Source organism: Xenopus tropicalis, chromosome 1 (genome assembly GCF_000004195.4).
Source record: "Xenopus tropicalis strain Nigerian chromosome 1, UCB_Xtro_10.0, whole genome shotgun sequence".
In the NCBI taxonomy this organism is placed as follows: Eukaryota; Metazoa; Chordata; class Amphibia; order Anura; family Pipidae; genus Xenopus; species Xenopus tropicalis.
In genome coordinates, this window is record NC_030677.2 from 25,087,338 (window position 1) to 25,101,377 (window position 14,040).

General features: G+C 43.4%; 1 protein-coding gene across 5 annotated transcripts in view; it reads right to left on the bottom strand.

The window, feature by feature from the left end:
- The window catches only part of afap1 (actin filament associated protein 1), a 98,853-nt gene that overhangs the window by 17,664 nt on the left and 67,149 nt on the right, over positions 1-14,040 (bottom strand). For all 5 annotated transcript variants that reach the window (XM_004911244.4, XM_004911245.4, XM_004911246.4 and 2 more), the window contains exons 8-11: positions 13,696-13,777; positions 2,148-2,297; positions 1,004-1,215; positions 176-321 (exon numbers count right to left, since the gene is read on the bottom strand). In XM_004911244.4, the coding sequence (XP_004911301.1) occupies positions 176-321; positions 1,004-1,215; positions 2,148-2,297; positions 13,696-13,777 (590 nt within the window). The remainder of the gene's footprint in view (positions 1-175; positions 322-1,003; positions 1,216-2,147; positions 2,298-13,695; positions 13,778-14,040) is intronic.

Consider the following 14,040-nt stretch of genomic DNA (forward strand, 5'->3'; position numbering starts at 1 on the left):
GTCACTGGGGAAAATAAAGGGGAACTTGTCCAGGTTGGTCATTCAAAACAGGTAGGGGGATTTTTTGCCCTTCGAGACTAAAAGAAACAACACAAAGCATCTTGAAAATAAAAATAAATTCTGTCGGAACTACAAAATAACTCTGAGAACAAAAAAATCGAAATCATCGCCTTACCAGAAAGACTGCTTTGCAGTCTGTATCACATTTGCAGTTGTATCCACATCAATGTAATCATAGTGCAGAGCCCCAGGATCTGTGGAGGAACCAGTCTCGGCCAGTAATATTCCAAGCCACCTTCCCATTTTTTCAGAGGATGAGGCCTGCAACCAAAAAGACCAAATGACTCCTGGTGAGCCCAGGACAAGTCTAACATTAAGTTTTATTGAAGCTGGAGCATAGATGCTGCCAGCCAAATTGAATAAATGAAGGTTCCAATGTTCCATGAATTGTGCAACATGATGTGTCCCCAACACACCTCCCAAACGGCACCGCTTATACTCCCAAATATGGCCTCGCTCTCCTCATAAAAGGCAAAATAGCAAAGTGGCGTTGGTAGCCACCATGTCTGGCCACACGGCTTTATGTCTTTAGCTCTTTGCTAAGAATGCACAGATGAAGTCAGGGCCAGATCAGATAAATGTGCATTCTAGCCAGACATAGAGGCCACCAAGCCCAGGGTGCTAGTCTGCATTTCATTATCAGTCATAGGGGAGTGGGACTGTATTCAGCAGTGTGGGTTGGTGTGATTCTACAGGAGGGGCTTCTGCAGGGAAATAAAGTATTCAGGAGTGTTTTTGTTGTCCTTTAGCAATCAAATTTGGCAGAATCCAAAAACTAGGGATTCCTAACAAAATAAATACATTTTGAAAACTAACAACAGTTAAATGAAAGCAATAAAAACCCCTCGAATCTGGGAACCCTTTATTAAAGAAAACACATTCTCCGAGATTTGCCCAGAAAGATACTCTATTCTCCTTTCATCAAACAAACAGAAAACAATACCTCCAGCACGGCGACTTCTTGTCCGTTACGGAGCAGCCGGAATGTCAAGGGGTGTTTGGAATCCAATCCAGGAATAACTTCACACCCTCTAAGGGGGATTGAAACAATGTGGGTCTTCAGATCTGTCCTGTCCTTGTGGAAAATGAGTTTGTTGTCTTTGACTCTGCACCAGCGTTCCCTCCAGCGGTTGTTGGACAGGACATTGAGATATCCTGCAAAATGGCATTAATGGGATGCACGGTAAGAACAGTGACAAACTGTGACAAAAGTGTATAACAAATTGGGAACACAATGCCAGCTTAATAGCCATGGTACAGGGACATTTTAACACTTTTTTGAATTACTTTTGTTCATTTTATTTCTTTCCAAGAATTATTATTAATTAAAAGTTTCTGCACGAGGCCACTAAGTGGAGCATGCAAAATGAAAGCTATCACCAGAAAAAAAAAATGGCATTGCCGCTAAGGTTCCAGAGACAATGACTACAATGAAACAGATTGTCGCCATAAATCACTAAGGGTGAAGAGCTACTTAGTAGCAGCTACTTATCACGGCTACACCAGAAAATCCCCTGCCATAGACAATACAGAGAATTGCCTCTGCTAAAACACACGTATTATTACAATTATCAGTAAATAATCAGCATTGCCTCTTTTAGTAGCCACGACAAGTAGCTGCTACTAGTAGCTCTGTGTGTCTTTACCCTAAAGGTAATGGCACATAGCAAAATTATGGGTGTTTCTGAGCATCTCTGACATGCAGTGGACAAACCCTTTTTTGAAGAACAGGCACTCACTGAGCAAATCTTCAGGCAGCATTCTTGATTAAAAGGTAACTTCATTGGAGTTCCACCTTACGTGTTTTGTGTTCACAGACACTTAATCATAAAACGCGTAGGGCAGTAAATGATTAAATACTGAGTGGGGACACCAGGCTAAGGCCCCTTTCTCCCTTACTAACATATACAGCATTCCTATGATATCTTGCACCACCAGGGCATATTTAGATCTTGCCAATATCATAGCAGGAATAAAAGAGATTATGATTGTATGAAACTGTTGGAATAAGTGGAGATTTGCCAGACTCTATCAATGAGCCTCTCAAGTAATAAGGACTGCCCCGAAAGAAGCCCCTAGGCACTCACCACATGTTGGGACATCTTCTTCTGCTGACGACGTCTGCTCATCGGTACTTGGCTTTTTCTTTCCCAGACCAATTATTTTTGTTATTTTTTTTCCAGTTACTTTTGTCACTGTGCCTTTAGGTTCGACTTTGCCACTCTTTTTCCTTTTCACTATTGAAAAAAAAAAGTTGAGTTTTCCAAATACGATGTGTATTTTTTTACACAAAAGAACAGACACTCCACCACCATTTCCTATGTATAATAAGCACCATGTATGACATGTCATGTTTTTAGGTTCCCTTCACTGTGATTTCTGCTGCCATGGAAAGTGCAATATTTGAATCATGGTACAGATTAGCTTTAACGGGACACACTCCTGTGGACAAATCACAGTGAAAAGGACCCAAAAGGGTTCAAGATGGTGTCCTCCAAGCACACTGCCTGCAAAAAAAATGATTCAATAACATATCTGCGTTTGGCAAAAGTAAGTAAATAGTGCTCTCAGTATTTGGTGTGGTCCCCTTGTGCAGCAGTAACTGTTGATCAGTCCTGATTAACTCAGAGGAATTTTAGCCCAATCCTCCATAGAGAACAGCTTCAGCTCTTGGATGTTGGTGGGTTTTCCTCTTCTGGCCATTCTAGAACATTCACTTTATAATTCTTTAACCATTCTTTGGTAAAACGACTTGTGCATTTAGGATTATTGTCTTGCTGCATGACCCACTGTCTCTTGAGATACAGTTCACAGACAGATGTCTTGACATTTTCCTTTAGAATTCTCCCATACATTTCAGAATTCATTGTTCCATCAATGATGGCAAGCCGTCCAGCCCCAGATGCAGCAAAACAGGCCCAAACCAGAATGTTTCAAACATGGGATACGGTTCTTATGCTGAAATGCAGTGTTTTCCTTTCTTCAAATGTAATGCTCCTCCATTAAGCCAAAAGTTCTATTTTGGCTTAATTCGTCCACAAAACATTCTTCCAGTAGCCTTCTGGTTTGTCCACATGATCTTTAGCAAACTGTAGATGGTCAGCAATATTTCTGGGGGAGAGCAGTGGCTTTCTCCTTGCTACCCTGCCATACACACCATTGCTGTTCAGTGTTCTCCTGATGGTGAACTCATGAACATCGACATTGGCCAATGTGAGACAGGCCTTCAGGGATCCATTGTGATGATTGCCCACTTCTGGGAAAGGTAACAACAGCCTTGAATTTCCTCCATTTGTAAATCTGACTGTTGATTGGTGAAGTCCAAACTCTTTAAAGAGAGTCTTGTAACCTTTTCCAGCTTTATGGGCATCAACAACTCTTTCTGAGTTCCTGAGACACCTCCTTTGTTGGAGCCAATAAACACATCCAACAATGCTTTGTATGTGTGATCAGGCTTTGCTGTATCCCCGTTCTTCATATAAAACAGGGTCTCACTCACACCTGTCATCCCATTGACTGAAAAACCCAGATTATGTTATTGGATCACTTTCAATAAATGCATGACCAAATATAATAATTTTGTTTCATTTTTTTAAATAGGTTTTCTGCATCTACTTTTAGGACTTGTTTTTCATATAATATTATTCATATAGAAATATATAGTAACTCCTGATCATGCACGCAACTTGCCAGCAAAGCTAGGATTTTTCAGCTCAGGAAATATTGTTCTACGCCTAAATTTGCTTTGTCAGCACAAGCCCTGGTCAGTGACTAAGCACAGTACACCATGATTTATTTGCTCTTTCATTGTGCCAGAAAGTCTGCCATGCTTGAGGCGCATATGTCTGACACTCTGCACCACAGAGGAATCTATTTCTGAAATACTAATAAAGGAATACAATCAATGTCTGAACATCCACCTGGTAAAACCACAACTGTGTGTGGGCTCAATAACAGTGCAACTATGTAAAGGGATATATTTAGCATCATGCAAGGAAAGAGAATGAGTGAAATACATGTATTAAACCAGAGCAAAAAAAAAAATTCTAATGTGCAAAAAATACATTAAAGGGATAGTGTCATTAAAATAGAAGTGTCTGTCTACCCTTGTTTTAAGGGTTCAGTAAATAGTAAAAAACAAACATTTTCCTTATTTATGCAAGTATAAAGCACTAATTTGAAAGTTGGGCTATTTTCATGGACCATCCCCCCTCTCCTTTATAAACAGGGCAATTTGTTCAGAGCTGCCCTATCAATTTTTTAACAAACACCTTCCTTCTCTAAGCAGCAGCGTTTGAGCACCTCATTATTGGGGGCTTCTCATAGGACTGGTAATTCATTTTCTTCAGCTGCTTTGAAAGTGCTAATGAAAGTGGTTTCATATACTTGTTCAGTGCCAGAAAACAATACATATTTCTTAATTAAAACAATAGGCAAACCATATCTTCAACACATAACTAGTATGTATACTTGCATGTATACAGCCTAACATATTAGGAATGGCTAGGATATGGATCATGTGACATTCCTACAAGGTTCAGAGGCAAATTAATTTTAGATCATGGCTGACAACACCCCGGCACAAGTGTCTGGCTTGAACTGATGACTGTAAAGGTGTTTTGTTAGGGACGAAAATTAGGATTTTGGAGGTTCCAAGCTTAAAGGCAAGTCAAACTTTCTTTCATCAGGTCAATTCAATCTGCCACCAAACTGGAAGAAATAAAAACAAAAACCTTCTCTGCTTACAAGCCTTAATGAAAAAGGTAAAGGATTTTTTTGACAACAACCTTCAACCTAATGGTCTACTGCATTCTGTCAACTTCAAAATTCATTCATTAGCGAATGTGTTCCGGAGATTCACAGAGCAGCAAATGTGGGGCTACAGGTGACACTGAAGGCCCATGAACAAGGACTCCCCTTAATTTTACTCCCAAGCTATTTGTTATCACAGCTGCTAGGTCTGTCTTATCAGCATTGTCCTGCCATAGACTCCTTTAGGTCAGATTCTGACCTTAGGGCATCCATGGTGGCAATATGTGCCAAGGTACTGTAGTTTATGTAGTGATGAGAACTGCTGATGTCAGTGACATCTGGAACATTTGCAGCAAAGCCATTTTCTAATGAGTTTGTTAAGTTCTCTTTGATGCTTTGTGCTTCACCTTGGGGCAGAATGCTGAAAAACATCAAGTAATGGACTTCACCTCATTGCTTTGCCACAAAAAAAATGTTACCAAGGAAAATGAGTTTATATAGTTCTTCCTGAAGCTTGATATGTACATTTTCCATGAAGGAGATTTATTGCTATTGAAATAAATGTGATATTCTGATGAGGGGGTACAGCAGAGTATCAAAGAGAAGCTAAGGTCTCTGCATTCTAAATACTTTTCTGAATAAATCGGTGGTCAGTGTCTCATAATCTCTTTATTATATAAGGCTTGAAACCTTAGACATAACTATAAGCAATGTTGAACTCCACGTAATCATAAAGCTAAATGCACACACTCAGCTAACAGTACTATTTAAGTTCTATTGATCCCCGGAGAGTACTGTAGCTCCAGGAAAAAGACCAAGGCTCCCGTGCCTCACTTCGTAGCCAAACCAGGCTAGCTTTCCCTACAGACTAATTCACAATGATTTAGTTCTAACTGAAAGAGCCATAATGACTGGATCTGTTCCTAAGCCTTGGTATGAAACTATTTCAGCCTGACGTACTGTAGTAGGATAAGTAAGATGTAGTACAGTGCTTTTCTTTCTTTCTCTCAATGTATTTTAATACCTAATTCACAGAAACAGGTGTAGATATTTTAGATCAATGGCAAGTCTTAATGTGCATGGGTGATGTATTAAAATGTTATATAACAGGCATAAAACTGAGGCTATTCCCTTGAAGAATAAGGAATGGTTGGTCCAAACGTAAGGACAGATTACACACAATTTAGATTCTCAAACTACGGCCCTGGCCCCCCAAGTTAATTTACCCTGCCCCCTGCTGCGTCCTCACCCCTGGCAGCAGACAGAGAGGAATCAGCGGGGAGCAGGATGGTGGAACTGAGAGGGAGAACGGACAGCGCTGGCAGAGAGAAGACTCATCGTTAAGTGGGAGGAGGGAGCTGGGAAGACTGACGGAGCGGGGGGAGCTGGGAAGGCGGACGGAGCTGGAAGAGGGAGGACTCAGTGGGCAGCGAGAGGGAAGAAGAACGGACGGAGTGCAGGAGCGGTGGAAGACAGAGGACGAAGTGGGTAGCAGGTAGTGGGAGGGTGGAGCTGGAAGAGAGAGAATGCAGGAGTGGGCCATAGTTTCACTAGTGGTCTGGCCCCCCCAACAGTCTGAGGGCCCCTTGCTTGAGAAGTTTGAGGACCCCTGATTTAGAGAATACTTGCTAAAAGCTACAAAACTTCCATCCACAATTTGGGTCCTAAAACCAGCAAGGGCCTTGCTAAGGTCCAAAGTGATGTGCATTTCTAACAAACAAATAGTGCAAAACACCCAAATATTTAGAAATAGGCCCCATTAACTTATAATTACACCTCTGCTTCAAACCAGGGTCCATGCTACAAGCTTCATAACCTGATGAAACGGAACGACAAGGGATTCTGAGCAGTGGAAGAATATCACATTGCCTCATGAGTCAACTACTAGTCTTTTTCCTACATCTGGACATATTTATATTTGGAGAAAGCCAAAGAAAACCTTCAAACCCCACTTTCCCAGCTGTGAAACATGGCAGCATGTGATGGGTAGCCATGTTAAGAGGGTCACTGTGTCTAATTACAATTGCATGGTACAATACTGGCCAAGGAACACAAACTAGATGACCAGGTGCATCCTAGGTGCAAAAACTGCTTCACTGAAACCCGGAAACACAGAGGAAATCAAACGCCAACCGCAGTTCCCAAATCACTTGATCTAAACCATTTTGAACTTAGTGGAAAAACTGAAAAAGAGAGTGTGTTTTCATTGTATTTAGGTTTGTATCTATAGAACTTGAGATTTTCCTTCTTGAAGAACTCTTCTATATTCCAACAATTCAAGAATGACCGCAGTTCTTTAATACCAAAAGAGCAACTAATATATTCCTAGGTGTTTTCTTTATCACAGTGCCATTTTAAATAAATAGTCATTTTAATCTAAAAAGGGTAAGAAATGCATTGAAATTTGTTTTGCTAGACCATGAGATTTCAGCACAGTCCTGTACACTTTATTTCTTTAGAACATAATCCATCCATAGCAGTGTTCTTCAACCAAATGCTGGACATCATACTTGAAAGCATATATGTTATATGAACACATTTTCATTAGGGGCTTTTTTGGCCCCTGAGCCGCCCGAGGCAGCTCAGCTTTTTGCCGTCTGAGGCGAGTTTCTCAGTTTCTCTTGCCTCATGGTAGCAGTGCCCCCGATCATCATGGCTTAAAGAATAATGGGAGAAAGCCAAAAGTATCTGCACACTCAAAATCAAGTAAAAAAATAAATTTATTCAATACAAAAAACACATCATAACAAACATAGCCCAACGCTTTTCAACCCATAAAGGGTCTTCATCAGGGGAACAAATTAAAAGACCCTTTTTTTGGTTGAAATGCATTGGGCTATACGTGTTATGATGTGTTTTTTGTATTGAAAACATTTCTTTTTTTACTTATTGGTTTTGAGTGTGCAGATACTTTTTAGCTTTCTTTTTTTTGGGATTTTTTTGCACCTCCATTGTTTACTATAATAGAAGGTGTGCACTACAAAGAATAATGGGAGCTGAAATTAATTTTTAAAACAACACTGCTTAATGAAACCTCTCCAAAGCCTTCCGGGGACAGTGGGCCACTTAAGCCAAGAGCATCATCTACAGATTTGCAGAGCGATTTGACAAAATTGGAAAACTGGGCAGCAAACTGGAAAATGAGGTTCAATGTTGACAAGTGCAAAGTTATGCACTTTGGTAGGAATAATATAAACGCAAACTATCTACTGAATGGTAGTGTGTTGGGGGCATCCTTAATGGAGAAGGATCTAGGGGTTTTTGTAGATCACAAGTTGTCTAATTCCAGGCAGTGTCATTCTGTGGCTACTACAGCAAATAAAGTGCTGTCTTGTATAAAAAAGGGCATTGACTCAAGGGATGAGGACATATCTTTGCCTCTTTATAGGTCCCTGGTAAGGCCTCACCTTGAGTATGCAGTGCAGTTTTGGGCTCCAGTCCTTAAGAAGGATATTAATGAGCTGGAGAGAGTGCAGAGACGTGCAACTAAACTGGTAAAGGGGATGGAAGATTTAAGCTATGAGGTTAGACTGTCGAGGTTGGGGTTGTTTTCTCTGGAAAAGAGGCGCTTGCGAGGGGACATGATTACTCTGTACAAGTACATTAGAGGGGATTATAGGCAGATGGGGGGGTTCTTTTTTCCCATAAAAACAATCAGCGCACCAGAGGTCACCCCTATAGATTAGAGGAACAGAGCTTCCATTTGAAGCAGCGTAGGTGGTTTTTCACGGTGAGGGCAGTGAGGCTGTGGAATGCCCTTCCTAGTGATGTGGTAATGGCAGACTCTGTTAATGCCTTTAAGAGGGGCCTGGATGAGTTTTTGAACAAGCAGAATATCCAAGGCTATTGTGATACTAATATCTACAGTTAGTATTACTGGTTGTATATATATAGTTTATGTATGTGAGTGTATAGATTGGTTAGTATAGGTTGTGTGCTGGGTTTACTCGGATGGGTTGAACTTGATGGACAATGGTCTTTTTTCAACCCTATGTAACTATGTAACTATGTAACTATGTAAAGAATTCTGCTTGGATTTTCATTGGCTCCAGGCCTGGGGTGGGATTCAAAAAAGGCCCTGGCAATTCAATTACACAGAAGCCCAAACAGCCCCCCAATAGTGAATAGTCTATGGCATCTTACAGCAGTCACTCGAGTAAAAGAATAAGTGAAAAAAAATTGGGCAAAAATATCTTCAATGAAACACTTTTACTTGTTTTGACTAAAAAATAATCACCTTTTGTTAAGGCAAACAACCTAATGGTTTCTCACTTATAGTGCAGAAATAGAATGTTCTAGGGGATATGAGGATGCAGAAAATAAATACTTTAAACTTGCAATTTTTTTTTATATACTTCTTTTTAATGTCGGTTATAAATCACGGGAATGTCAAGCTGATTCTCTTAACCATCGCAGGCAGTTACCTCTCTTTATTGCTGTAACCAAAGAAGGGTTGGGTAAGATGTGTTTATAGAATTGTAGCAAGAACAAAAGCTGGAAGCTTAAGGCTGTGAGCAGACGCCAGACATGTAGGAAACATGCAGTATAGGCCATACGTTACAGCAAGGAAGGGTTCTTATACAGAAACATTCTGGGACAAGAGAATCTGCAGTCAAGCTGCTGGGTGGTCTGCTCAAGAGAGTACTAACTTATGGAAATCATCCTCCCCTTGCCTGGGAATTGCAGGGAGGATCACTTGTTAAAAAAAAAGAAAATAAATGAAATATAATATAAGCTCCAGAGAATCTATACACAAAGCTAGCAGTGCTGGGGCCCATTTTAATGATTTAAAGTGATATTGTACATTCAAAGCGTTCAGGAGATTTGTGCATAATGCAGGGAGTAGAGTCCTATATGGAAAAATTTTTCAGACTCGGACCCGACCCAGACTCGCAGCCTGCAACCCAGACCCGCATTGTGCATTCTACCTGACCCACCCCTGCCTAATCTGCAACCCAGACCCGCAATGTGCATTCTACCTGACCCACCCCTGCCTAATCTGCAACCCAGACCCGCAATGTGCATTCTACCTGACCCAACCTGCCCCTGCCTAATCTGCAACCCAATCTGCAATGTGCATTCTACCTGACCCAACCCGCCCCTGCCTAATCTGCAACCCAATCTGCAATGTGCATTCTACCTGACCCGACCCACCCCTGCCTAATCTGCAACCCAATCTGCAATGTGCATTCTACCTGCCCCAGCCTGCCCCTGCCTAATCTGCAACCCAATCTGCAATGTGCATTCTACCTGCCCCAGCCTGCCCCTGCCTAATCTGCAACCCAATCTGCAATGTGCATTCTACCTGACCCAGCCTGCCCCTGCCTAATCTGCAACCCAATCCGCAATGTGCATTCTACCTGACCCAGCGTGCCACCTGCCTAATCTGCAACCCAATCCGCAATGTGCATTCTACCTGCCCCAGCCTGCCCCTGCCTAATCTGCAACCCAATCTGCAATGTGCATTCTACCTGACCCAGCCTGCCCCTGCCTAATCTGCAACCCAATCCGCAATGTGCATTCTACCTGACCCAGCCTGCCCCTGCCTAATCTGCAACCCAATCTGCAATGTGCATTCTACCTGACCCAACCTGCCCCTGCCTTATCTGCAACCCAGACCCGCAATGTGCATTCTACCTGACCCAGCCTGCCCCTGCCTTATCTGCAACCCAGACCCGCAATGTGCATTCTACCTGACCCGACCCGCCCCTGCCTAATCTGCAACCCAATCTGCAATGTGCATTCTATCTGACCCGACCCACCCCTGCCTAATCTGCAACCCAATCCGCAATGTGCATTCTACCTGACCCGACCTGCCCCTGCCTTATCTGCAACCCAGACTCGCAATGTGCATTCTACCTGACCCGACCCGCCCCTGCCTAATCTGCAACCCAATCCGCAATGTGCATTCTATCTGACCCGACCCACCCCTGCCTAATCTGCAACCCAATCCGCAATGTGCATTCTACCTGACCCGACCTGCCCCTGCCTTATCTGCAACCCAGACTCGCAATGTGCATTCTACCTGACCCGACCCGCCCCTGCCTAATCTGCAACCCAATCCGCAATGTGCATTCTATCTGACCCGACCCACCCCTGCCTAATCTGCAACCCAATCCGCAATGTGCATTCTACCTGACCCGACCCACCCCTGCCTAATCTGCAACCCAATCCGCAAACCACCGACCACCACTAAACAGCAAGTACTGTTTGCTGCAAAATGGAAGTGATATCCATGGCTGTGGGTAGAAAAAAAAACGTTTGAAAAAATGTTTAAAAGTAGTAAAATTTATTATATTACCAGTACTATCTACATTTTAGTATTATCTATATCAGTGCTGTCCAACTGGCGACCCCCCTCTGTGTGGCCCCCCACCTGTCTGGCTGCTTTGATGGCTTACTCTTGTGTAAGCTTTAAATGGTATCAGTACTGTGATTAACTGCCCCCCCCCCCCTGCATGGTTCTCACCTCAGATTCAGGCTGTAATCCCTCTGTATTGTTTAAATATGTAATACCCTGTGTTGTTCACACCTTTTAATCTCTGCATTGTTCACCCCCTGCAGTGTTCACACCTCAGGCTCAGGCTGTAATCACCCACATTGTTCCCCTGTTCACACCTCAGAGCAGTAGAAACCCACAAATAATCCCTGCATACTACAAAAAGAACATATACTGAGGTGGTACTGCAATTAAAAAGTTTTTTAATATATAGTTATTGTGCAGACTGTAGGAGCAGTGCCAGCATTGTGTCACTGTATGCTGCCTGTGTGTGCCATACACACAGGCATCATAGGGCAAGCAGAGTATGGCACACACAGGCAGGGTAGGGAAGGCAGAGTATGGCACACACAGGAAGAGTAGGGCAGGCAGAGTATGGCACACACAGCCCAAGTTTGGCACAAACCAGCCAAGAATGGCACACACAGTGAAAGTATGGCACACGCAGGCAGGGTAGGGAAGGCAGAGTATGGCACACACAGGCAGAGTAGGGCAGGCAAAGTATGGCACACACAGGCCAAGTTTGGCACAAACCAGCCAAGAATGGCACACACAGTGAAAGTATGGCACACGCAGGCAGGATAGGGAAGGCAGAGTATGGCACACACAGGTAGGGTAGGGAAGGCAGAGTATGGCACACACAGGCAGGGTAGGGAAGGCAGAGTATGGCACACACAGGTAGGGTAGGGCAGGCAGAGTATGGCACACACAGGCAGGGTAGGGAAGGCAGAGTATGGCACACACAGGCAGGGTAGGGAAGGCAGAGTATGGCACACACAGGTAGGGTAGGGCAGGCAGAGTATGGCACACACAGGTCAAGTATGGCACAAACCAGCCAAGAATGGCACACACAGTGAAAGTATGGCACGCAGGCAGGGTAGGGAAGGCAGAGTATGGCACACACAGGCAGAGTAGGGCAGGCAGAGTATGGCACACATAGGCCAAGTTTGGCACAAACCTGCCAAGACTGGCACACACAGTGAAAGTATGGCACATGCAGGCAGGGTAGGGAAGGCAGAGTATGGCACACACAGGCAGGGTAGGGAAGGCAGAGTATGGCACACACAGGTAGGGTAGGGCAGGCAGAGTATGGCACACACAGGTAGGGTAGGGCAGGCAGAGTATGGCACACACAGGCAGGGTAGGGAAGGCAGAGTATGGCACACACAGGCAGGGTAGGGAAGGCAGAGTATGGCACACACAGGCAGGGTAGGGCAGGCAGAGTATGGCACACACAGGCCAAGTATGGCACAAACCAGCCAAGAATGGCACACACAGTGAAAGTATGGCGCGCAGGCAGGGTAGGGCAGGCAGAGTATGGCACACACAGGCAGGGTAGGGAAGGCAGAGTATGGCACACACAAAGGCAGGGTAGGGCAGGCAGAGTATGGCACACACAGGCAGGGTAGTGAAGGCAGAGTATGGCACACAGGCAGGGTAGGGCAGGCAGAGTATGGCAGGTTTTTGCTGTACTACAACCATTAATATGGGTATGGTCATGTGATAACATGGGTGTGGTTTCAAGTGGGTGCGGTTTCAAAAAGGGGGTGGTCAAAACTGGCTTCCATTATCGGCCCTCCACCACGTAGGTCGGAAAAATTCCGGCCCTCAGTACAACAGAAGTTGGACAGCACTGATCTATATGATAGCAAAGTACACCTTGGCTACCAGCCATTTTATAAGGGCCCTATAACACAAAAGGGTGACTATGGAGGATGATGTTGAAGGCTGTCAGTGGATCCCCGCTGCTAAGAGTAAGGCAAAATATGCTTAATGATTTTATTTTCTAAATCTTCTATGAAGGGGTTACTGACCCTGCCTTTAGGTTTGAGTTGAGGCCTTGCATCTTTTTATTGTCATAGAACCCCTCAGTAACTTTGAATATCGGTGTATGTACTGTGTAATGTAACCTGTGTGTTATGAAGTCAAAATGTACTGTTTATAGCATCACAAATGGCAAAACCCCATATTACAGCGAGAGCTAACCACATTAAACAGAAGAGAGCGTAGCCACAAACTAACATATCTTTAAACTGAAACACCAATATAAACACTGCTGTCTCTATAGTATAAAAGCACAGAACAAAATCAATTCTTATTACATCATAGCCCGCAATTGAGTTTGCAATTTGCAACTGGTCTTCATTTTTTATTATTTTTAGTTTTTGTTCAGCAGCTCTCCAGTTTGGAATTTCAGCAGCTGTCATGTTGCTAGGGTCCCATTTACCTTAGCAACCAGGGAGAGGCAGGAATATGAATAGAAGAGGGCCTGAATAGTAAGATAAGTAATAAAAAGTAACAAAAAAAAAGCAACACAGAGCTAAAGTATTTTGGCTGCCGGGGTCAGTGATGTTTGTAGGGCAAGCATTCACTTGTAGACTTACCTGGCTCCTTGTCGTTAGTTATCACTGTGCCATTCTCTACATTTCCCTCTCCATCCGAACTCGGCCGCTCTATCGACAATTTCTGTTAAACACAAAAACATGGTTAAGTGATCTAAGACTGCTGGGGCGAATGTCATCTGTAACGTGTCATGTAACATGCTGGCATTAAAGGAGAAGGAAAGGTAAAAACTAAGTAAGCTTTATCAGAAATGTCTATGTAAATACAGCCATAAGCACTTACAGTAATGCTGCACTGAGTCCTCTATCAAAGGAACCCAGGATTTCTTGTCTTCTTTTGTATAAACATGATCTTCTGTATCAGACTTCCTACTCTCAGAAAATCCT